At 42.9% G+C, this 26,420-nt stretch overlaps 1 protein-coding gene across 1 annotated transcript; it reads right to left on the bottom strand.

Annotated features, from left to right (window-relative positions):
* Positions 1-3,972: 3,972 nt before the first annotated feature.
* LOC121572458 (low affinity immunoglobulin gamma Fc region receptor II-like) lies at positions 3,973-8,571 on the bottom strand. Its single transcript, XM_045222272.1, has 12 exons — positions 8,533-8,571; positions 7,330-7,672; positions 6,953-7,231; positions 6,542-6,790; positions 6,190-6,306; positions 6,066-6,090; positions 5,883-5,980; positions 5,667-5,717; positions 5,453-5,533; positions 5,297-5,350; positions 4,938-5,000; positions 3,973-4,786 (listed from the first exon to the last, which is right to left on the bottom strand). Exons 1-12 carry the CDS (start codon positions 8,569-8,571, stop codon positions 4,779-4,781), a joined length of 1,407 nt encoding a protein of 468 aa, XP_045078207.1. The 3' UTR covers positions 3,973-4,778.
* Between the last annotated feature and the right edge of the window lie 17,849 nt (positions 8,572-26,420).

The following is a 26,420-nucleotide window of genomic DNA, read 5'->3' as shown; positions in this document are numbered from 1 at the left end:
TACCAGGCGGTGTCAGAGGAAGGCCCTCAAAATTAATATATTTGACTGCATAAGCGTATAAGCAGACTGAAAAGTGTACGGAAGGGATTATTATGATATCCAAGTACCTTGGATGGTTGTGTCATTACCACACTTTACTGTTGCAGAGGCAGTTTTACAACTGACTAGGTTGGAGGCGTTGCACGTTACACTGATGTCTCCCTCTGCTGCTGAGAGAGAGAAGTGAATCTGCTGGGCGTCCCCGTACATCTCATTGTCTCTGTCGAGAGAGAGAGAGAGAGAGATCTCAGAATCAGAAGTTTTGTTGTTCATCTTTAGTCTCCCCTCGAACTGGGATCCAGGTGAATATACACCTTCTGAGTTGAATTCTACAATATCCTTTCCTCTATACTTCCACTGCAATGATTTTAAATGTCCCCTCTCTAAGCCTGCCAGCAGCTCCACGGAGTCCCCCACTCCTATTTTACTTCATTAAAGTCCACTCCTCCACCACATTCAGCAGAACAGGATGAGATGACAGGAAAAGAGAAGTGGGGGTGGATCTGATAACCCCTCAGCTCACGAGTACAAATCACACTGTGGTTACTGTGTAATTACTCACCACCAATGCATCATATACTGCATGGGCGACATTATAAATACATGTCAGTCTGAAATAAGGTATTATATATCCTTACACAACAAAACCTCTGTCATGAATTAAGACAAAATAAAGTTACAGCTCAATGAAGTGTGGTATTTAGGGCATAACTGCAGTTATCCTAGTCCTGCAGATTATCTTATTATGTAATAGAAAATCATTCCATACAGTCCCGTTTTGCCTTAAATGTAATGAGTGACATGCATCTAGCACAGGGTCATAAGATATGTTGCGTTCTAGAAGCACTGCAACAGCTGCTGACCCAACCACACCATTGGCACTCATTCAAAACTGCAGAATCAATACATCATGATATGTTGCTGAATATAGGTATTATATAGGTGTTATCACACAGTAATAAAGCAAAATATCAATGTATTGATCAGTATGATGGTGGTGGTTTTGGAGCGTGTGTTTCCTAGCTGCTGCTGGTTGTGTGGTTAATGGTCATAATGTTTCACAGATACCGGTAGCTTTGTTACTTTATGAGCAGACCACTCAAAGTTGCAGAGAAATATAGAGGGAGAGAGAGGGTTCGGGGGAGGAGAGAAAGAGTGAGAAAGAGACAGAGAGAGAAAGAGAGAAAGTGTGGCTGAGGGGACATGAAACACCTGCCAACTTTTTCAGAAGGTAGTGGGTCCCAGGATACTGACAAAGACCCCCCCGTCTACGTTTCAGGTAACATCTTGTGGTGATGTCATTTCCAGTTTCTGTTTCTCAGGAGCAGTGACAATGACCTGGCTGCTGGCTGTCTGTCTGACCACATAGACATAAACACATAGACACAGAAACCCCCTAACTGGAACAGTGACCTTCCAGACCATGCAGGGACACTGAAAATAGCAGTCAGAGTCATACACCACTAATGTCATTAATCGTCATGACCCGTCTGTAGGATGAGGAGGCAATATGGGAGAACTGGTAGTCATGCATACATACGTAGGTTACTACTTGGAATTCAACACAGTAATGGAAATATTCAATATTGTTTCCATGTAAATACCACACCCTGGCTCATGAGCCTGACCTTTGCTTACTTGGAAGACCCCTTTGCCATCATAGACATGTGCATGTCCACATTTCAATATTAAAGAGGAAGTGATACACAGTACCAGTAATGACCAGCTCCTCAGAACTCTTGCAGAGTGTATATGACATCATAAAACAGAGAAGAACTGTTCTTTTCAGGCACACTCTTCCCCAAAAAGTCATTCTGAAAATCTCAATGGGCCTTCAGCTGATGGGGTACGACATTTGAACTTTGCTCTTGAGGCATTTATGTTATATTCTTCAAGATTCAATTGGTATATACAGCACCAGTCAAAAGTTTGGACACACCTACTCATTCAAGGGTTTTTCTTTATTTTTTACAATTTTTTGCATTGTAGAATAACAGTGAAGACATCAAAACTATCCAATAACACATATGGAATGATGTAGTAACCATAAAAAGTGTTAAACAAATCAAAATGTATTTGAGATTCTTCAAATAGCCACCATTTGCCTTGATGACAACTTTGCACACTCTTGGCATTCTCTCAACCAGCTTCATGAGGTAGTCACCTGGAATGCATTTCAATTAACAGGTGTGCCTTCTTAAAAGTTCATTTGTGGAATTTCTTTCCTTCTTAATGCCTTTGAGCCAATCAGTTGTGTTGTGACAAGGTAGGGGTGGTATACAGAAGATAGCCCTATTTGGTAAAAGACCAAGTCCACATTATGGCAAGAACAGCTCAAATAAGCAAAGAGAAACGACAGTCCATCATTACTTTAAGACATGAAGGTCAGTCGATCCGGAAAATTTCAAGTGCAGTTGCAAAAACCATCAAGCGCTATGATGAAACTGGCTCTCATGAGGACGGCCACAGGAATGGAAGACCCAGAGTTACCTCTGCTGCAGAGGATAAGTTCATTAGAGTTACCAGCCTCGTAAATTGCAGCCCAAATAAATGCTTCACAGAGTTCAAGTCACAGACACATCTCAACATCAACTGTTCAGAGGGGACTGTGTGAATCAGGCCTTCATGGTCGAATTGCTGCAATGAAACCACTACTAAACATTGTAAAGCCAACTTTTGCAGCAATTACAGCTGCAAGTCTCTTGGGGTATGTCTCTATAAACTTGGCACATCTAGCTACTGGGATTATTGCCCATTCTTCAAGGCAAAACTGCTCCAGTCCAAGACATTTAAATGTTTCCCCTTAAACCACTCGAGTCTTGCTTTAGCAGTATGCTTAGGGTCATTGTCCTGCTGGAAGGTGAACCTCCGTCCCAGTCTCAAACCTCTGGAAGACTGAAACAGGTTTCCCTCAAGAATTTCCCTGTATTTAGCACCATCCATCATTCCTTCAATTCTGTCCAGTTTCCCAGTCCCTGCCGATGAAAAACATCCCCACAGCATGATGCTGCCACCACCATGCTTCACTGTGGGGATGGTGTTCTCGGGGTGATGAGAGGTGTTGGTTTTGCGCCAGACATAGCGTTTTCCTTGATGGCCAAAAAGCTCAATTTTAGTCTCATCTGACCAGAGTACCTTCTTCCATATAATTGGGGAGTCTCCCACATGCATTTTGGCAAACACCAAACGTGTTTGCTTATTTTTTTCTTGAAGCAATGGCTTTTTTCTGGCCACTCTTCCGTAAAGCCCAGCTCTGTGTAGTGTACTGCTTAAAGTGGTCCTATTGACAGATACTCCAATCTCCACTGTGGAGCTTTGCAGCTCCTTCAGGGTTATCTTTGGTGTCTTTGTTGCCTCTCTGGTTAATGCCCTCATTGCCTGGTCCGTGAGTTTTGGTGGGTGGCCCTCTCTTGGCAGATTTGTTGTGGTGCCATATTCTTTCCATTGTTTAATAATAGATTTAATGGTGCTCCGTTGGTTGTTCAAAGTTTCTGATATTTTCTTATAACCGAACCCTGATCTGTACTTCTCCACAACTTTGTTCCTGACCTGTTTGGAGAGCTCCTTGGTCTTCATGGTGCCACTTGCTTGATGGTGCCCCTTGCTTAGTGGTGTTGCAGAATCTGGGGCCTTTCAGAACAGGTGTATATATACTGAGATCATGTGACAGATCATGTGACACTTAGATTGCAGACAGGTGGACTTTATTTAACTAATTATGTGACTTCTGAAGGTAATTGGTTGCACCAGATCTTATTTAGGGGCTTCATAGCAAAGGGGGTGAATACATATGCACGCACCACTTTTGCGTTATTTATTTTTACTATAATATTTTGAAGTTATTTTTTTCATTTCACTTCACCAATTTGGACTATTTTGTGTATGTCCATTACATGAAATCCAAATAAAAATCCATTTAAATTACAGGTTGTAATGCAACAAAATAGGAAAAACACCAAGGGGGATGAATACTTTTGCAAGGCACTGTATAAGGCCATATTGGGTAAAATGACACTTTATCTCTGTTCCTTTTTAATCAGGTCAGTAAATAATATCAATTACGGTCCCATTCTCATTTGCTTTAACAGTACCAAGAATTAGAACAGGTCATTGTAGAAATAGTTTTAGTTACTCAGCTCCGTGGTCCTGGAATTCTCTCCTGAACATTTTAAAATGGTTTGATCTAGTCACGTTGGTGGAGTTTAAACAAATATCATAGAAGAGTGTGATTGTCTTTAAAACAGCTGCTTTTTTAGTTATGACACTTGTGTTTATTTACGTAATATGTAATTGTTTTACTGTATGTGTGTCTATAGTTTTGTTCATTGTCGTGTTAGTGTATGTAAGTTGTTTTGTCTGAAACTGTTTCCCCTGCTGCTGTTGGACCAGGTCTCTCTTGAAAAATTGGTTTTATCTCAAGGAGAAAAACCTCTATGAATAAAAATAATAATAATCCACAAATCAAAGTAGATAAAATTGCTGTAGCTGCAGATAAGATCCATCATCATTACACCATATAATTAAACAAAGTTGTTACAGTAATACACAATTAAACCATGCTTAAATTCAATATATCTGTTGGTAAATAAAATAAGTACAAGGTGTTATTGTGTGTGTGTGTGTGTGTTTGTGTTTGAGTCTGTGTGTGTGTGTTTGTAATGTGTGAATTGTGCGTGCATAATCCATGTTCCTGTGTTCCTTCTGCTCCTCCTCTGATGGTGTGTCCCTTCCTTCCTCCCTCAAGGTCCTGCAACATATCACCACACAAAGTTGTCTAGGACATGCAGTCAAACAAACTCTTACATACTTTAAATAGATACATTATACTTTGATATCAGAGCATTAGTTCCATATTAGTATCATATTAAGTATCAATAGCATATGGCTATTAGTCTTACCTGGGGCTGTGACTAGCTTCACTTGAGAATAGACCGAATCTGCCTCAGGTGGGGTTTCTGTTTCTGTAAGGGGTGAGGATAAACATCAGAATAATAGAACAGTTATATACATAATAATATACAGCTAGTCAATAAGGGGTCAAAGAGGTGTGAGGTTATGATAGGGGGAATATGGAAGAAGGGATGTCTAGTCTGACCGTTCTTCTTCTTGGCTTTGACCTTCTGTTTAAGGTCAACCTCATTACATTTCCAGTCAACAAATGAAGGAGTTAGCTTATTGCATATTCTGCATCTTCATCGAAATTCAAAAATCCCACATTTAGATTTCACTGACTACCAACCTGTAGAATGGGTCTTACCTGTAGCCTTCCCTGTCTTGACCTCAGAATAATATTTTAGATCAGCTGTCATTTCTGAGGAGGAAGAGAGAATATGTAAGTTTGTATAACATCTTTGATGATAAAAAAAAAAAACTGCTACAGTTTGTATTAATTTCTGTGACAGTTAAGAATTACTTTTTTTTTTCTTGTCCAACTTTTTGAGTTGAATCTGGGCGTACATCACATCACTTGGTCCAGCAGTAGCAGCTGCAGCATCTGAAACATACAGGTAATACACTAATATCTCTACTTAGTCTTAGTATGCTAGTCATATTAAACATATGAAGAACAACTACAACAACAACTCTATACTGTATTCATGCTAAACCTAACATAGAGTAAACAGTACCATTGTCATTGTTGTCTGAGAGAGTGATTTTATCGTAGATGTTAGCGCCACCTGTTGGTCAAAGAAGAGAAAGCAAGATTAATTGGTCGGTTTTCCCTCAGCTTGCCTTGGGACATAGAGTACGGTAACATGTTGTATACAAAGTGGATGGTGAAAAGTCAGTGTGTGAGGTTACAGAGAGAGGAGAGTGACAGTGTTCTGGGCTGAGAGACTGACCATGCTGCAGGTGTGTATACCCAGCATCAGGAACCCGGCCCTTGGTAGATCCTTGGTCCTGTTGGGGGTCCAGGTTGGTGCTCTGGGGCTGGGGGGGCCTACACGGAGAGAGATACTCATGAAACACACAGATGATATTTTACTGTATGAAAAGGAACATAGTTGAAAGACAGGTGTACTCACAAGAATGTCCTGTTGCAACAGGAACCTGTAATGAGAAATGCATACTGTTATATCAGGTGGTATCTGTTTTGAAGTTTTGAATTTGAAATTTTTCTCCTAAAATGAGAAATTATGAAAGTCTCACATTTGGCGTTTTTATATCGACACAGCAGTACCAACAGAATGGCCAGTAGAACACCAGCAACAACCAGGCCCACAACCACTACTACTAGGACTAATGTAGAGGGTCCAGGAGTTACACCTGGAGAGAGAACAGCAAATCACCATCAGACTCTGAGGTAGTTATAGAAAATAAATAAAGTAGTGGACAAAGTGAAACAATTCTGTAGATACATTATATATTTGACATCTAACTTGAGATCAGATGACCAGCCTGAGCTCGCAACTCCAAACCTACAGTATGCTTTTTAACACTACAAATCACTGATGACCACAGATATTATACAAATGTAATGTGATCATAATTATTTTCTCACCTCTCACTGTCACCCAGCTCTCTGGTGATTCTCCTTCAGTAGATTTACACTTATAGAAGCCTTCATCTGACTTGGATACTACAGGGATGGTCATATCTCCTGTGGTCTCATTCCTGATGAGTTCTCCATCTTTGTAGAAATCAACCTTGGGGTTTGGGTTTGTTTCCTGATTTCTATTTGTACAGAGCAGAGTCACAGAGTCTCCCTCAGTCATGGGATAGGCAGGGCTCTCCAGGATCACAGCACCAGCTGTGTAACATAATATATAAATAAAACTGTAAATCAGGAGTAATCACACACAATATATTAACGTCTTATGAGCTTGTATTTTATATGAGATACATTCATTCAGTTTCAGAATTGAACATTGAAATGTAAAAAAGGTTAGTGAATGTTATACAATAGACGTACCAGCCACTGTGATGTTGACAGCATTACTGTACTCTCCTGATGCAGACTCACACCAGTACACTCCACAGTCCTTTTCAAGTGTGGACCTGATGGTACATGTGGACCCTGCTATTGATCCCCAGTTAGAGCCACACCCTGACTCCACTCCTCTCTCTCTGTATCTCTTCAGTCTCCATCCAGTAGAGTTCCCCTTCTCCTCACAGCTTAGTGAGAGAGACTTTGATGTAAAGTGTTGAGTTCTGTTGGGTCTTATTCTGAGAGACACTGAAGGATGCAGGTCTAAAACAAAGAGAGACAGACTCAAACCTAGTTATACTGTACATACACATGAGGGTGACTTCAATATGATTCAATGCAGTTTCAATGCAGTTAGTTACCTCCTGACCAGAGAAACTGAGGTTCACTGTAGAGTGTGTGATAGACTGGGTCTCCTCTCCCAGCTCTACACACATATCCTCCTGTGTGATTAGGACCAGCAGGGATCAGAGTGTAGGAGTTGCCAGATAGAGGCTCTACAGAGTAGGACTTGTCCAATAGGGAGGGTAACCCAGCTCTGTAGGGAACAGTTCGGTACCAGAAGAACCTCCAGCCTGTAGATGACTCTTTAACCCCACAGCTCAGAGTAACTGAGTCTCCAGGGTTCAGCCACTGAGGAGAGACACTCAGGACAGCTTGGGGTTGATCTGTTATGAAGGAGATGACACAATTAAAATGTTTGTTCTTTAATTAAATGATTTTAGTTTAAAATTTTTACCCATTTTGTTATCATGGTATTGTACCTTACCCCAAAATCAAACTATAGTTTAGTTCCATCATTGATTTCACTGTCTGCTATTTGACCTCATCCCTTTGTATTTTTCTCACTATTTTGTCTCTTTCTCTTGCAATCCCAAGAAAAACAGACTTACCTAACATGATCAATTGTATAGCATTACTTGTCTGGGAGTGTTTTAAGCCATTGTGTTTCTGAAGACCTTCACAGGTATATAGACCATTCTTTGCAGGACTGATTCTGTACTCAGGCTCTGTATTCGCGTAGACCAACTAACGAACACTGTTTTAAAAACTCAATCTCTTCTCCTCCCTGTATGTCACATCTGAGAGTGACAGTCTCTCTACTGAATATCTGGGACCAGTTGGGTATGATATATTTTCATTGTTTATTTAAAAAAAGTGGTTTATTTAACAGAAACAAAGATTTGATGTGTGCAAGAATATGTGAACCCCTTCAGTCAATAGCTTGTGGAACCTCCATTAGCAGCGAAAACTTGGACTAAATGTCTCCTATAGCCAGTAATCAGTCTCTGACATCTGTTTGGAGGGATTTTTGCCCAGTCCTCCTTACAGAACTCAGTCAATTGAGTGAGGTTTGAGGGGTGTCTGGCATGAACTTCCCGCTTCAGGTCCTGCCACAGCATCTCGATTGGATTTAGGTCAGGACTTTGACTTGGCCAATCCAAAACACAAATCTTCTTTCTCCTGAGCCATTCTTTGGTAGATTTGCTTGAATGCTTTGTGTCGTTGTCTTGTTGAAAGACCCATTTTTGTCCCAGCTTTAGCTCTTTGACTGATGGCCTGACGTTCTGTTCAAGAATCTCCTGGTATATCTCAGAATTCATGGTTCCCTTAATGATGTGGAGTCGTCGAGGTCCAGAGGAGGAAAAGCAGCCCCAGATCTTGACATTCCCACCACCATGCTTGACTGTTGGGATAAGGTTATTTTGGTGGTAGGCAGTGTTGGGTTTTCGCCAAACGTAGCGGTGTTGATTGTGACAAAAAATGTCAAATTTGGACTCATCGGTCCAGAGAATGGACTTCCAGAAACCTTCAGGTTTGTCCAGGTGGTCTCTGGCAAAGTTAAGACTGGCAGTTTGGTTCTTTTTTGACAGCAGAGGCCTCTTCCTAGCAACCCTCCCATGAATGGCATTTCGATTCAGTGTTCTTCTTATAGTTGAAGCATGCACAGTTACCTGAGATGCAGCAAGGGAGGTCTGCAAATCTTTAGATGTTATGTTTGGGTTGGCTTTTACCTGATTTATTATTGTTCTTGTGGCTCTTGGGGATATTTTGGAAGGGCGTCCACTTCTAGGCCAGGTTGCTGTCATGTTAAATGCTCTCTATTTGTAAATTATTTGCCTCACAGTGGACTGATGGAGCTCAAATCTTTTTTAGATGATTTTATAGCCTTCCCCAGATTTATGTGCTCTCACTACCATTGTCCTGATGTCCTCTGAGATCTCCTTTCCTCTCAGCGTGGTGTGCTTTAAATTCACCTGGATGGGTAACACCAAACTTACCAGGTTTCTTATCTCTAACGATCTCTCCTTTGATTGGTTCATTTGGTAGCTAATTATTTACCCACCTGATTCACTTTCCTACTTGATTTAACCAATGCAACTTTTGTTTTTGTACTACACACATGATTTCCTCTATAATAACATATGGTACTGGTAAATATAAACCTGATATTTCAGATCAAAAAGACTGGTTCTGATTAAATTAAGATTTCATGGTAAAAACGGAAAAAATCTGTAATTGCACAAGGGGCTCACATACTTTCAAGCAGCACCGTATATATACAGTACCAGTCAAAAGTTTGGACACCTCCCTATTAATTCAAGGGTTTTTCTTTATTTTTAATATTTTCTACACTATAGAATAGTAGTGAAAACATAAAAACTATGAAATAACATATATGGAATCATGTAGTAACCAAACAAGTGTTAAACAAATCAAAATATATTTTATATTTGAGATTCTTCAAATAGCCACCCTTTGCCTTGATGACAGCTTTGCACACTCTTGGCATTCTCTCAACCAGCTTCACCTGGAATGCTTTTCCAACAGTCTTGAAGGAGTTCCCACATATGCTGAGCACTTGTTGGCTGCTTTTCCTTCACTCTCCCGTCCGACTCATCCCAAACCATCTCAATTGGGTTGAGGTCGGTGGAGGCCAGGTCATCTAACGCAGCACTCCATCACTCTCCTTCTTGGTCAAATAGCCCTTACACAGCCTTTTTTTTGTATATATATATATATATATTGTTTTTTTTGGGGGGGTAGATATGCTTTAATATTGCAGATAGATTGTAACTTCCATCAATGTAATTGTCTGCATCACTTCCAATCCCCCATGTTTTTTCTCGCATATACAGTGGGAGGGAAAAGTATTTAGTCAGCCACCAATTGTGCAAGTTCTCCCACTTAAAAAGATGAGAGAGGCCTGTAATTTTCATCATAGGTACACGTCAACTATGACGACAAATTGAGGAATAAAATCCAGAAAATCACATTGTAGGATTTTTTATGAATTTATTTGCAAATTATGGTGGAAAATAAGTATTTGGTCACCTACAAACAAGCAATATTTCTGGCTCTCAACAGACCTGTAACTTCTTATTTAAGAGGCTCCTCTGTCCTCCACTCGTTACCTGTATTAATGGCACCTGTTTGAACTTGTTAACTTAGTATAAAAGACACCTGTCCACAACCTCAAACAGTCACACTCCAAACTCCACTATGGCCAAGACCAAAGAGCTGTAAAGGACACCAGAAACAAAATTGTAGACCTGCACCAGGCTGGGAAGACTGAATCTGCAATAGGTAAGCAGCTTGGTTTGAATAAATCAACTGTGGGAGCAATTATTAGGAAATGGAAGACATACAAGACCACTGATAATCTCCCTCGATCTGGGGCTCCACGCAAGATCTCACCCCGTGGGGTCAAAATGATCACAAGAACGGTGAGCAAAAATACCAGAACCACACGGGGGGACCTAGTGAATGACCTGCAGAGAGCTGGGACCAAAGTAACAAAGCCTACCATCAGTAACACACTACGCCGCCAGGGACTCAAATCCTGCAGTGCAAGACGTGTCCCCCTGCTTAAGCCAGTACATGTCCAGGCCCGTCTGAAGTTTGCTAGAGTGCATTTGGATGATCCAGAAGAGGATTGGGAGAATGTCATATGGTCAGATGAAACCAAAATAGAACTTTTTGGTAAAAACTCAACTCGTCGTGTTTGGAGGACAAAGAATGCTGAGTTGCATCCAAAGAACACCATCAATGGGGCCATGTATCGTGAGATTTTGAGTGAAAACTTCCTTCCATCAGCAAGGGCATTGAAGATGAAACGTGGCTGGGTCTTTCAGCATGACAATGATCCCAAACACACCGCCCGGGCAACGAAGGAGTGGCTTCGTAAGAAGCATTTCAAGGTCCTGGAGTGGCCTAGCCAGTCTCCAGATCTCAACCCCATAGAAAATCTTTGGAGGGAGTTGAAAGTCCGTGTTGCCCAGCGACAGCCCCAAAACATCACTGCTGTAGAGGAGATCTGCATGGAGGAATGGGCCAAAATACCAGCAACAGTGTGTGAAAACCTTGTGAAGACTTACAGAAAACGTTTGACCTGTGTCATTGCCAACAAAGGGTATATAACAAAGTATTGAGAAACTTTTGTTATTGACCAAATACTCATTTTTCCACCATAATTTGCAAATAAATTCATTACAAATCCTACAATGTGATTTTCTGGATTTTTATTTCTCATTTTGTCTGTCATAGTTGACGTGTACCTATGATGAAAATTACAGGCCTCTCTCATCTTTTTAAGTGGGAGAACTTGCACAATAGGTGGCTGACTAAATACTTTTTCCCCCACTGTATATATACAGTGGGGAGAACAAGTATTTGATACACTGCCGATTTTGCAGGTTTTCCTACTTACAAAGCATGTAGAGGTCTGTAATTTTTATCATAGGTACACTTCAACTGTGAGAGACGGAATCTAAAACAAAAATCCAGAAAATCACATTGCATGATTTTTAAGTAATTAATTTGCATTTTATTGCATGACATAAGTATTTGATCACCTACCAACCAGTAAGAATTCCGGCTCTCACAGACCTGTTAGTTATTCTTTAAGAAGCCCTCCTGTTTTCCACTCATTACCTGTATTGACTGCACCTGTTTGAACTCGTTACCTGTATAAAAGACACCTGTCCACACACTCAATCAAACAGACTCCAACCTCTCCACAATGGCCAAGACCAGAGAGCTGTGTAAGGACATCAGGGATAAAATTGTAGACCTGCACAAGGCTGGGATGGGCTACAGGACAATAGGCAAGCAGCTTGGTGAGAAGGCAACAACTGTTGGCGCAATTATTAAAAAATGGAAGAAGTTCAAGATGACGGTCAATCACCCTCGGTCTGGGGCTCCATGCAAGATCTCACCTTGTGGGGCATCAATGATCATGAGGAAGGTGAGGGATCAGCCCAGAACTACACGGCAGGACCTGGTCAATGACCTGAAGAGAGCTGGGACCACAGTCTCAAAGAAAACCATTAGTAACACACTACGCCGTCATGGATTAAAATCCTGCAGCGCACGCAAGGTCCCCCTGCTCAAGCCAGCGCATGTCCAGGCCCGTCTGAAGTTTGCCAATGACCATCTTGATGATCCAGAGGAGGAATGGGAGAAGGTAATGTGGTCTGATGAGACAAAAATAGAGCTTTTTGGTCTAAACTCCACTCGCCGTGTTTGGAGGAAGAAGAAGGATGAGTACAACCCCAAGAACACTATCCCAACCGTGAAGCATGGAGGTGGAAACATCATTCTTTGGGGATGTTTTTCTGCAAAGGGGACAGGACGACTGCACCGTATTGAGGAGAGGATGGATGGGGCCATGTATCGCGAGATCTTGGCCAACAACCTCCTTCCCTCAGTAAGAGCATTGAAGATGGGTCATGGCTGGGTCTTCCAGCATGACAACGACCCGAAACACACAGCCAGGGCAACTAAGGAGTGGCTCCGTAAGAAGCATCTCAAGGTCCTGGAGTTGCCTAGCCAGTCTCCAGACCTGAACCCAATAGAAAATCTTTGGAGGGAGCTGAAAGTCCGTATTGCCCAGCGACATCCCCGAAACCTGAAGGATCTGGAGAAGGTCTGTATAGAGGAGTGGGCCAAAATCCCTGCTGCAGTGTGCAAACCTGGTCAAGACCTACAGGAAACGTATGATCTCTGTAATTGCAAACAAAGGTTTCTGTACCAAATATTAAGTTCTGCTTTTCTGATGTATCAAATACTTATGTCATGCAATAAAATGCAAATTAATTACTTAAAAATCATACAATGTGATTTTCTGGATTTTTGTTTTAGATTCCGTCTCTCACAGTTGAAGTGTACCTATGATAAAAATTACAGACCTCTACATGCTTTGTAAGTAGGAAAACCTGCAAAATCGGCAGTGTATCAAATACTTGTTCTCCCCACTGTATATACATACATTCATACATATACACATACCTACTTTATATAGAAATACATATACATACATATGTATATACATATATATTTCCCTTTATTACTTTCCAACCCCACCACCCCTTCCACAATTGGAGTAAACTAGTGAACAACAACGCTTAGGCCTCTGCTTCCAGCTTACACATACTAATCTCAGCAAAAAAAAGAAACGTCATCTCACTGTCAACTGCGTTTATTTTCAGCAAACTAAACATGTGTAAATATTTGAATGAACTTATCAAGATTCAACAACTGAGACATAAACGGAACAAGTTCCACAGACATGTGCCTAACAGAAATGGAATAGTGTGTCCCTGAACTACGGGGGGGGGGGTCAAAATCAAAAGAAACAGTCAGTTTCTGGTGTAGCCACCAGCAGCATTAAGTACTGCAGTGCATCTCCTCCTCATGGACTGCAGCAGATTTGCCAGTTCTTGCTGTGAGATGTTACCCCACTCTTCCACCAAGGCACCTGCAAGTTCCTGGACATTTCTGGGGGGAATGGCCCTAGCCCTCACCCTCCGATCCAACAGGTCCCAGACGTGCTCAATGGGACTAAGATCCGGGCTCTTCGCTGGCCATGGCAGAATACTGACATTCCTATCTTGCAGGAAATCACGCACAGAACGAGCAGTATGGCTGGTGGCATTGTCATGCTGGAGGGTGATGTCAGGATGAGCCTGCAGGAAGGGTACCACAAGGAGGATGTCTTCCCTGTAATGCACAGGGTTGAGATTGCCTGCAAAGACAACAAGCTCAGTCCGATGATGCTGTGACACACCGCCCCAGACCATGACGGACCCTCCGCCTCCAAATCGATCCCGCTCCAGAGTACAGGCCTCGGTGTAACGCTCATTCCTTCGACGATGAACATAAATCTGACCATCACCCCTGGTGAGACAAAACCGTGACTCATCAGTGAAGAGCACTTTATGCCAGTCCTGTCTGGTCCAGCGACGGTGGGTTTGTGCCCATTGGTGACGTTGTTGCCGGTGATGTCTGGTGAGGACCTGCCTTACAACAGGCCTACAAGCCCTCAGTCCAGCCTCTCTCAGCCTATTGTGGACAGTCTGAGCACTGATGGAGGGATTGTGCATTCCTGGTGTAACTCAGGCAGTTGTTGTTGCCATCCTGTACCTGTCCCGGAGGTATGATGTTTGGATGTACCGATCCTGTGCAGGTGTTGTTACACGTAGTCTGCCACCACGAGGACAATCAGCTGTCCGTCCTGTCTCCCTGTAGCGCTGTCTTAGGCGTCTCACAGTATGAACAGGGCAATTTATTGCCCTGGCCACATTTGCAGTCCTCATTCCTCCTTGCAGCATGCCTAAGGCACGTTCACGCAGATGAGCAGGGACCCTGGGCATCTTTCTTTTGGGTTTTTTCAGAGTCAGTAGAAAGGCTTCTTTAGAGTCCTACGTTTTCATAACTGTGACCTTAATTGCCTACCGTCTGTAAACTGTTAGAGTCTTAACGACCGTTCCACAGGTGCATGTTCATTAATTGCTAATGGTTCATTGAACAAGCATGGGAACAGTGTTTAAACCCTGTACAATGAAGATCTGTGAAGTTATTTGGATTTCTACGAATTATCGTTTGTGATGGGTGATTTGAAGGAGTCAGGCGCAGGAGGGTAAATCACAGAATAACAGGATTATTCCGGAATACAGAGTTACGCAGTAAAGCAGTCCATTGCGCAAAACAAGCATATTGAAACCAACAAGGCACATGGGGAATCGAGGATATCCCTCACCGGGACCCAGCACCGCTCCTCCGGACCGTACTCCTCCCAATCCATGAGGTACTGAAGGCCCCCCACCCGACGTCTCGAATCCAGGATGGAACGGACGTAGTACGCCGGGGCCCCCTCGAGGTCCAGAGGGGGTGGAGGGACCTCCCGCACCTCAGAATCCTGGAGCGTACCAGCCACCACCGGCCTGAGGAGAGACACATGGAACGAGGGGTTAATACGGTAATCTGGAGGGAGTAATAACCTATGAGTAACCTCGTTTATTCTCCTCAGGACTTTGAATGTTCCCTCAAACCGCGGGCTCAGCTTCCGGCAGGGCAGGCGGAGGGGCAGTTTCCGGGTTGAGAGCCAGACCCGATCACCCGGTACAAAGACCGGGGCCTCACTGCGATGGCGGTCAGCGTTGGCCTTCTGGCGACGCATGGCGCGTAGGAGGTGGATGTGGGCAGTGTTCCATGTCTCCTTCCCGCGCCGAAACCATTCATCCACCGCAGGAGCCTCGGTCTGGCTCTGATGCCACGGTGCCAGAACCGGCTGATAAACTAAAACACATTAAAATGGCGTTAGGTTAGTGGAGGAGTGGCGGAGAGAGTTCTGGGCATATTCAGCCCATGGCAAGAACACCGACCACTCCCCCGGCCGGTCCTGGCAGTAGGACCGCAGGAACCTACCCACATCTTGATTCACCCGTTCCACCTGCCCATTAGACTCGGGGTGAAAACCAGAGGTCAGGCTGACCGAGACCCCCAGACGTTCCATGAACGCCTTCCAGACCCTGGATGTGAACTGGGGACCCTGGTCAGACACTATGTCCTCTGGCACCCCGTAGTGCCAGAAGACGTGTGTAAACAGGGCCTCCGCAGTCTGCAGGGCTGTGGGGAGACCGGGCAGAGGAAGGAGGCGGCAGGCTTTGGAAAAGCGGTCTACAACGACCAGGATGGTGGTGTTACCTTGAGAGAGGGGAATATCAGTAAGGAACTTAATACACAAGTGGGACCATGGCCGTTGTGGAACTGGTAAGGGCTGTAACTTACCCGCTGGGAGGTGCCTAGGTGCCTTACTCTGGGCGCACACCGAGCAGGAGGAAACATACACCCTCACGTCCTTAGCCAAGGTAGGCCACCAGTACCTACCGGTCAGGCAGTGCACTGTTTGACCGATACCTGGGTGACCAGAGGAGGGGGACGTGTGTGCCGGGTGAAGAATAGGGCCCACCTGGCATGGCGAGGGTTCAGCTTCCTGAATGCCCGGATGTACTCCAGGTTACGGTGGTCCGTCCAGACGAGGAAAGGGTGTTTCGCCACCTCGAGCCAGTGCCTCCACACGGTCAGGGCTCGGACAACAGCCAACAGCTCCCGATCACCAACGTCGTAGTTCTGCTCTGCCGGGCTGAGCTACTTGGAGAAGAAGGCACAGGGGCGGAGCTTGGGTGTTGTGCCCGAGCGTTGAGATAGGACAGCGCCTATCCCTACCTCGGACGCATCCACCTCCACTACGAACAGTAGTGATGGATCAGGATGGGCCAGTACCAGGGCTGAGGTGAACAGAACCCTCAGGTTACTGAAGGCCCTGTCAGCCTCAGCAGACCAGCGGGGCCGGGACGGCCCACCCTTCAAAAGTGATGTGATGGGAACTGTGACCTTGCCAAAGCCCCGGATAAACCTCCGATAGTAGTTGGCAAAGCCAATAAAGCACTTCACCTCCTTTACCGTGGTTGGTGTCAAGGAGCTCCACCGAGCTTCACTAACCTCACAATAAACAATCACACACAAAGACAAGGGGGCAGACGAAACACTTATACAGGTACTGATGAGGGGATATGAACCAGGTGTGTGTAATTAACAAGACAAAACAAATGGAATGATGAGATGAGGAGCGGCAGTGGCTAGAAGACCGGTGACGACGAACGTCAAAGCCTGCCCGAACAAGGAGAGGAGGCAGCCTCAGAGGAAGTCGTGACATCTTTGAAAGACAGGGTCCTGAAAAGTTTATATTCACTACCGTTCAAAAGTTTGGGGTCACTTAGAAATGTCCTTGTTTTCGAAAGAAAAGCAATTTTTTTGTCCATTAAAATAACATCAAATTAATCAGAAATACAGTGTAGACGTTGTTAATGTTGTAAATGGCTATTGTAGCTGGAAACGGCTGATTTTTAATGGAATATCTACATAGTCGTACAGATGCCCATTATCAGCAACAATCAGTCCTGTGTTCCAATGGCACGTTGTGTTTGCTAATCCAAGTTCATCATTTTATAAGGCTAATTGATCATTAGAAAACCCTTTTGCAATTATGTTAGCACAGCTGAAAACTGTTGTGCTGATTAAAGAAGCAATAAAACTGGCCTTCTTGAGACTAGTTGAGTATCTGGAGCATCAGCAATTGTGGGTTCGATTACAGGCTCAAAATGGCCTGAAACAAATAACTTTCTTCTGAAACTCGTCAGTCTATTCTTGTTCTGAGAAATGAAGGCTATTCCATGCGAGAAATTGCCAAGAAACTGAAGATCTCGTACAACGCTGTGTACTACTCCCTTCACAGAACAGCGCAAACTGGCTCTAACTAGAAAAACACCAGTCTCAACGTTAACTTTGAAGAGGCGACTCCGGGATGCTGACCTTCTAGGCAGAGTTGCAAAGAAAAAGCCATATCTCAGACTGGCCAATAAAAAGAAAATATTAAGATGGGCAGTCTGAGATATGGCTTAAGGTCAGCATCCCGGAGTCGCCTCTTCACTGTTGACGTTGAGACTGGTTTTTTGCGGGTACTATTTAATGAAGCTGCCAGTTGAGGACCTGTGATGCGTCTGCTTCTCAAACTAGACACTCTAATATATTTGTCCTCTTGCTCAGTTGTGCACCGGGGCCTCCCACTCCTCTTTCTATTCTAGTTAGAGCCAGTTTGTGCTGTTCTGTGAAGGGAGTTGCCTCTCACAGGACTGATGGTTGCTGATAATGGGCCTCTGTATACTATGTATATATTCCATTAAAAATTAGCCGTTTCCAGCTATAATAGCCATTTACAACATTAACAACGTCTACACTGTATTTCTGATCAATTTGATGTTATTTTAATGGACAAAACAATTGATTTTCTATCGAAAACAAGGACATTTCTAAGTGACACCAAACTTTTGAACGGTAGTGTACATTTTATGGACACAGTCAATTTTACAATAATTATATTTTGTTTGTTTTTACTCCTGAACTTCCTCTACCCTCAACGTCTCCGATCATTTTCATAATGTCCATCCGGTTTGCTTCTATATGCCATTTCTTTCTAACTGCGCTCTTTCACTCTCCTTCTTGGTCAAATAGCCCTTACACAGCCTGGAGGTGTGTTGGGTCATTGTCCTGTTGAAAAACAAAAGCCCAAACCAGATGGGATGGCGTATCGCTGCAGAATGCTGTGGTAGCCATGCTGGTTAAGTGTGCCTTGAATTCAAAATAAATCACAGACAGTGTCACCAGCAAAGCACCCCCACACCATAACACCTCCTCCTCCATGCTTTACGATGGGAACTAAACCTGCGGAGTTTATCCGTTCACCCACACTGCGTCTCACAAAGACACACCGGTTGGAACCAAAAATCTCAAATTTGGACTCCAGACCTAATGTCCATTACTCGTGTTTCTTGGCCCAAGCAAGTCTCTTCTTATTGTTGGTGTCCTTTAGTAGTGGTTTCTTTGCAGCAATTCGACCATGACGGCCTGATTCACACAGTCCCCTCTGAACAGATGATGTTGAAATGTGTCTGACTTGAACTCTGTGAAGCATTTATTTGGGCTGCAATTTCTGAGGCTGGTAACTCTAATGAACTTATTCTCTGCAGCAGAGGTAACTCTGGGTCTTCCATTCCAGTGGCGGTCCTCATGAGAGCCAGTTTCATCATAGCACTTGAGGGTTTTTGGGACTGCACTTGAAGAAACGTTCAAAGTTCTTAAAATGTTCCCTTTTGACTGAGCTTCATGTCTTAAAATAATGATGGACTGTCGTTTCTCTTTCTTATTAGCTGTTCTTGCCATAATATGGACTTGGCCTTTTACTAAATAGGGCTATCTTCTGTGTACCCCCCTACCTTGTCACAACACAACTGATTGGCTCAAATGCATTAAGATGGAAAGAAATTCCACAAATTAATGTAGTGTATTGACATTATGATGGTGTTAAATGTTTTTTTAAGTGGAACTGAAAGAATGTTGATTTTGGTATCAAGAGGGAATGTTTTAGTGTAACGCCACATACAACAGACAGGAAGTGTGTTGTAGACACGGGGATTGGACAGTAGAGGGAGCCACCCACATCTTGGGAGGTTATATATACTGGGGGAACAACGGCGAAGGGGCAGAAAGCATTGAGATTTATTTGGGACTGCTTCTCCAGATCTCCGCGGGTCTGTTAACTTATGCTGTAACCTCGTGATTTTAATAAAAGCCTTTGAACACGGTGCAGCCTAAGCAGACTCCTTGATTGACGGCAACAACTACGAATAACCGACACTACAAATGGGGGCTCGTCCGGGATTCTGATTTCATCGTTCTTGGTCCCTTTCCTGGATTCGCGAGTTGACTACTGCCCAAGCCGGCTTTAAAGGTGAGATTACTCACAAAGAATTTGGGCATTGGTTATCCCGCTGATTCATGAGAGGGCTTTGAAGGTGTACAGTTAAAAGTACTTGGGTCGTTGTTGATGTAGGGTGTTGCTGTCGATTAGGAGTCTGGTAATAATTATTCTAAAATTGTACAGCAATTGAAGGCAGATATTAAGGGCAGATATTAGCAGAATAAAGTAAGGGAAATACGTATATAATTTTAGAGCATTGCAGGTTTAGATAAGCCTTCGGTACAAACGGGGCGACCGCATGGTGGGCCACAAAATCCTGGCAACGCATTAGGAGTTTCAGGTCAGTCTTGGACTGGGGTTGGTGGGACATTTTCTTGGGGGTTGCTTGCTCATCTTCTGTCCGACGGGATATTTGCATGGGGGGGACCGCTCATAGAAATAGCCATACTCACGGCAGAATAAATTTAGGAACATAGAAAAATCAATTTAAGACGCAATGCGGGTTTTGTTACATGTTGTAGGCCGCAGTTGGCTAAAGGCTAATGCTAATGCTAAATGCTAAATGTGTGTTGTGTCACATTGTACCTAAAGCTAATGCTAATGCTAAATGCTAAATGTGTGTTGTGTCACATTGTACCTAAAGCTAATGCTAATGCTAATTGCTAAATGCTAATTTGTATTGCGTGCTACATGATAACCTTAACCTTAGAGGTCCACTGCGATGGATTCAAGCCTCTTAAACTTGTTTGTATGTGGGTGGAACTGAAAGTTCTACGCAAATGTGAGTTCTGTTATGTGTTATTGTCTGGCTATAAGTGTAAAATAGAGAACTGAGGTAGGACGCTGGCGTTCTATGGTGTGGTAAGCATGGGGTTAAGTGGATGTGCGCATGCGCTTGATTTTAAGGCGCTAAAACTACGACATGCGGTTGTGCTAAGCCTACAAAACACGGCATTGTGGGTAAAGGTCATAGGTCCCATTTGGGGTTACCCTGCAAGGGAAAATAGCCACAGATAAGGGGAAGTAACACGAATCTTCTAAATCGTTAAAGTAACTGTTATTCGAACGTGAAACTATTTGTTGAGATGTAGTACATTTATAAATTAAATATATGTTGACGGAGTATAATGAATTGAATTAAATGACGGATTAAAATAAAATAAAAATGTTTTGAGCGATCTATTTAGTCCTGGGTTCAGTCTTGTAGCAAATATGAGTGGGGGAATATTGAATGTGGATAACTTGGTTAAGTGTATAAACTTTAAATGCTTGTCTGTACCGTTTTGTTCCCTTGTCATATGAGGCTATAGAACGGAGCAAAGGAGAGAGAGGAGGGGCTAACGTGTGCGTGACGTGACGTGACAAGGTGTGACGCAGGCAGAGGATCATTCAAAATCAGGCTAGTGCTTTTTTGTCTACAAATCTTCCCTATAGGATGTTGGATGCAATGACACTCTCTCAGACGCTTGGCAACGGACTGATCAGTTGAATAAAATTTGCATTTTGGTGTCTCTGTGCATTACTGGGCTTGATTGGGGGTTCGGTTGGAAAACAGGTACTGACATTATTCTGTGATATTGAAATACTTGGGTGCATATTAAACAATGGAATTTATTGGTGTGGTAGTGTTGTAGATTGGAAGTCCTTGTTTTTGTGATTGCTGTGAAGTTGACTACTGGTATTCACTTTCCGGAGGGGTTAAGGTAAGTGGGCCACTAATTGATAAATTGGTAAAATAGGTGTAGAAATAAAAGATTGGTGTTAATTATTCATAATTTTTAAATAATTTTTAATTGATTTTTAATTGATTTTTTAATTGATATTTTTATTTTTTTTAATTAAAAATAATTTTTGAATAAAAATGTTTAATTGAATTTTTTTTAGGGTTTTTATTTTTAATAAATAATAAAAAAAATTGAATAATATTTTTTTTTGATTAAATTTTTAATATTCATATTTCTGTTGAATAATATATATATATATATTTTTTTCGGGTTGTTTAGGTTATATTAATAATTAAAGGGGGGGAAGCCATAGGCTATATAGGCTAAAATAAAATAGTTCACAATAAAGGAATATAAAAGAGTAGTTACAATGGGGAGAAAGGATAGCAAGGCTATGAAAGTTATTACACCGGTTGATATAGTGGAACATAGTAATCCTTTAGTTAAGGGTATTGCGAGATTATCCGGCAAATGGAACAAACGTTGGCCTGACATTGAACAACCATGGCCAGTGGAAGGGACTCTTAACCCTGACGTCATCAACATCATGAAAGTGCTTCTGTCTATTTACAAGGCAGATCAGAAGAAGGGAAAACAAAAGGAACGACGTAAAGAGAAGAGACAAAGGGAGCTGGGTGTTCTTAAATTGTTTGAAGATGAAGGACAAAAACTGATGAAAGATACCAACGACAAGGGAAGCAAAGGTATGGAGAAGAGGCTAAAGGAAGAGACGTCGACAGAGAAACTGAGGGTAGACGTCGGTATACCTTTCTCACATACGGATTTGGCGAAAAGACCCCCACCTTATGAGAAGGAAGTAGAGCTTAGGGATGCTTATCCTCAGCTTCCAGTGATCCTCCAGCAGGGTGATTATTACATCAGAGATGAAGATGAACAAATAATAGAGAGAGGACAAGCAGAAACGACCATAAAAATGCATCCAAGCTCCAAAGGTAAAAAGGAAACGAGAAGTCTGAAAACTAAGGGTGGAATGAGGTTAAGTAGGATGGAACTGGATGAGGACGATGATGATCAGAGTGATTTAGAGGGGATCATGGGTGGATATGATCCTGTCATCAAACGGAGGTTGGCCAGAACGGAGAGAAGGGGTAAGGAAGGTTTGAAGAAGAAGGATACAAGATATTACCGTGCTGAGGAAGGTTTGAAGAAGAAGGATACAATATATTTGAGTGCTGAGGAAAGCAAAGATGAAGACAGCGATAAAGAGGAGACTGAAGGTGCTGTGTATTCGAAAGGAGTTTATCCTGCAAAGACTGGCACAGAAGAAATAGAAGGAGATATAGACCGATGCTTATCAGAACTGAAGAATGCAAGGACTGCAGGAGAGGTAAGAGAGCTAGAGGAAGAACTCCAGACGCTAACCATACAGAAGGAGAAACACCTGAAAAGAGAATCCAAAAAAGGTGAGACAAAATATGCATTAAGGTCAAGGAAAGATACCACGAGCAAAATGATACCAGTTATCATTCGAGGTCAAAACTTTGAATATAAGCCGTTGCAAAATACCGATATGTCAAATATACTTGAGAAGTTGCCTATTCTTCAAAATGGGGCCTATCCTTGGATTTCAAAATTGGAAGAAATTACGGTGGGAACACAGTCTGCCATAGGAGACGTCAAGAGACTGTTGGCTAATCTCATTGGGATTCCAGATATGGAAGAAGTCTTTCAGAGAGCTGGACTCATTAGATATGTGGGGACTGCAGTAAACGATCCTGAATTGTTGGCTGCAAGTAGGAATCGTCTGTGGAGAGCATTGAAAGATACATTTCCAACAAATGTGCATCCTGATAATATTCTGATTGACCCACTAGGACAACAAGAAAATCCGAGAGCCTATGTGTCAAGAGTTCATCAAGTGTGGAGAAATATTACTGGAAATGATCCAGATGTGAGTCAAATTGAGCAGTCAATTTTGAGAGCTAAACTGCAAATGGGACTGCCCTCACCAGTAAGAAGCAAACTGGCAGAAGTGGTTGGCCTTGGAAGCATGACAAAAGGTGTCTATACAGATCACATAGCTCATCAAGTGGATCTGTACAGGAAAAAGGAACTCAACCAGAAAGAGCAGGACGAAGAAACTCTCAGAAAACTCAATCAAATACAACTGGGGGAGAATAAAAAGGATAAGAAACAAGCTTTGGTTATGCAGAGTCAGTGTGCACCAAACCAACAATCACTGCCACAGTTTCAACCAGAACAGTTCCAACCGCAATTGTACCAGTCACCCATGGCGGGACCAGTTGATTCATATCCACAGCCAATTTCTGGACAGACACAGAGTTGGAGAGGAAGAGGACGAGAAGGCTTCGGAGAAAAACATAGATTTAAGTCATCCTTCCAGCAACGTTCAGAAGCATGTTATAATTGTGGACAGGTTGGTCACTTTGCCCGTGGGTGCAATTGGTCAGGAGGAGACAGAGGGAATTTTAGAGGAGGATACAGGGGCCAGTCAAGATCATCTGGAGGACCGGTGAACCCCTACAGGGGTCCGGAGCAAGGATTCTAGAGGTGCCTAGATGATCCGAAAGGGGGGTGTCAGCTGGTAGCATCAGGACCGGAAAAAGATCCAACAATTGAGGTGAAAATAAACAACCGACCATTGGAAGTGATGGCGGATAGCGGAGCTGCGGTCACCTGTGTTCGACCTGAAGATGCTACACATCTCCCTATGTCCAATCAACTCGTTAGGACAATCGGATTTGAGGGAGTAAAACAGCTGATTCCTCTTACGGAACCAATTGAGCTATGCTATAAAGATCAGAAAATTACAATACCCATACTGGTATCAGAACATACACCTGTTGCATTATTGGGAAGAGATGCATTGTGTAAGTTGAACTGTACAATAAGATGTACACCAGACGGCTGTCTGATAGAAATGCCAAAGGAAAAGGTTTACCAATTGTCGATGAGGACGGAGATGGATTCGTCTTCCGTATTCTGGATTGGAAATCTCAGTGAAGATTTTATGAAGCAGGCTAAGATATGGGAAAGATTTATTGTTGCAAATATGCTGGATGCGAAGCTTCCGGAATATCCATTCCATTGTACGCTTAAGTATTTCAAGAAGGCTGCTCAACCACACTCAGAGGAATGGTTGAGTCATCAACCGAAGAATGTTCAACTTAGCTCAAGTTGCATTATTTTAGGACCACAAGGAGCAGCTATGAAGATAAACACAGACGATTATCTGAATAGAGAATTTGATATTGAGAAGAGTGTGCCACATGTTACCTTGTTGGTTTCGGAAGGCTATGAGCAAAAGCAAATAGGAGAAATGATGACAGAAGCAGAGAAACTTAGTTTCAGACCAATGAAAGAGAATTTGGCGATCTGGAGAAGTGAAGATCAACGATTTCTTAAAATAATGATTTCGGCTCAAGGACAAGGAGAGCCACAGGCTGTAGGAATGACACATGAATCTATTTGCAATATGAAGATTGATTCAGACCCTATGAAAGAGGAGATGTTGCAACAAGTTCCAGAAGGGTTGTGGTCTCAACATAGTACTGATATTGGACTTGTGAAATCAGCCCAACCTGTGAAGGTTGAACTTCGACCAGGAGCCAGACCTCCATGGAAAAATCAGTATCCATTGAAAGAGGAAGCAATCAAAGGGATTGAACCACAAATTGAAGGACTTTCGAAAGCAGGTGTTTTAAGGACAACAAAAAACCCTCGGAGTAACACGCCTTTGTGGCCTGTAGAAAAACCAGATGGAAGTTATCGTGTAGCTCATGATTTGAGAGCAGTAAATGAGGTAGTGACTGACTTTCCAGCAGAAGTGCCAGACCCTCATACCTTGTTGGCTCAAGTTCCTCCTGATGCGACACATTTTACAGTACTAGACTTATGTGGAGCATTTTTCAGTGTTCCACTTAGTGTAGAGAGTCAGGATTTATTTGGGTTCACATATAAGGGACAGTTCTATGAGTACAATAGAATGCCACAGGGGTACCGGCATTCGCCGCATATCTTCAATAAAGTACTGAAGGAAGATTTGGTAGGGATAGATCAGATATTGCAGAGCACTGTCATTCAGTACGTGGATGATATAATGGTTTGCTCACAAAATAAGGAAACATGTCATAGGGACTCAATTAAATTACTACAGGTATTGGCAGAAAAGGGGCATAAGGTGTCACAGAAAAAGCTGCAATATTGTCAGGAGAAAGTTGTATATTTAGGTCAAAACATAACTCATGGCCACAGAAACATTTCGGACAAGCAGGTGGAAACTATTCGTAAGGCTCCAAAACCTAGAACAGTCAGAGAAATGATGACATTTCTGGGTATTGCTGGTTATTCCTCAGCTTGGGTAGAGGATTATACTAGTTTGATGGCACCGTTGAGGGCTATGGTGAGGGGTACTGAGAGTGGTCAACTCCATAGCAATCTTTCCTGGACACAGGAAGGCCATGTGGCATTTGAAACGATCAAACAGAGGTTGCAGGAGGCACCTGCACTTGCACTACCAGATTACTCGAAGAACTTTTTTGCTATATGTTTCTACTTCTACTGGAGGTAGATATGCGTGTGCGGTTCTTTGTCAACCGACAGGCACGGGGACGAATCCTCAGCCTATTTCCTACTACTCTACTGCTTATTCAGAGGTAGAACTAGGGTTACCACTATGCTACAGAGCAATGGTGGGGGTATATTCAATGTATGACAAAGCATCATCGGTCACGATGGGCTACCCAGTGACAATTCTTACCCATCATAGTCTCAGAAATCTTCTGAACTATGGGAAATATACATTGACTATGCCTAGGCTCAGAGACTATCATAGGCTCTTAGAGCAGGAGGATGTCACCCTAGTGAGATGTGATACAGTAAATCCAGCCGAGAGTTTACCAACTTCAGAGGATGGTGAGCCACATGATTGTGTCCAAGAAGCAGAGAGATATTCGAGGCTTCGATCAGATTTACAAGCCTTTCCATTACGTGAGGCAGACCTGGAGTATTGGACTGATGGGTCTTGCTATCGGGTGGGAGATAAATTATGTGCTGGGTATGCAGTGGTTAGAGGCAGAGGGACGGGATTTGTTGTGGAAAAGGCTGAAGTAATACCACAGCCTGCATCTGCACAACTTGCTGAACT

The sequence above is a fragment of the Coregonus clupeaformis genome, chromosome 8 (assembly GCF_020615455.1).
Source record: "Coregonus clupeaformis isolate EN_2021a chromosome 8, ASM2061545v1, whole genome shotgun sequence".
Lineage (NCBI taxonomy): Eukaryota > Metazoa > Chordata > Actinopteri > Salmoniformes > Salmonidae > Coregonus > Coregonus clupeaformis.
The sequence above is the reverse complement of the archived record's forward strand: the minus strand, read 5'-3'. Positions and strand labels throughout refer to the sequence as shown.

Coding starts and splice junctions, on each gene's coding strand:
- LOC121572458 (XM_045222272.1), bottom strand. CDS start 8,571: ATGAATTCTGAGATATACCAGGAGATTCTTGAACAGAAC. Junction 7,232..7,329: donor TCAGTTTCTCTGGTCAGGAG/GTAACTAACTGC, acceptor TCTTTGTTTTAG/ACCTGCATCCTTCAGTGTCT. Junction 5,981..6,065: donor TGTTGCAACAGGACATTCTT/GTGAGTACACCT, acceptor CTCTCCGTGTAG/GCCCCCCCAGCCCCAGAGCA.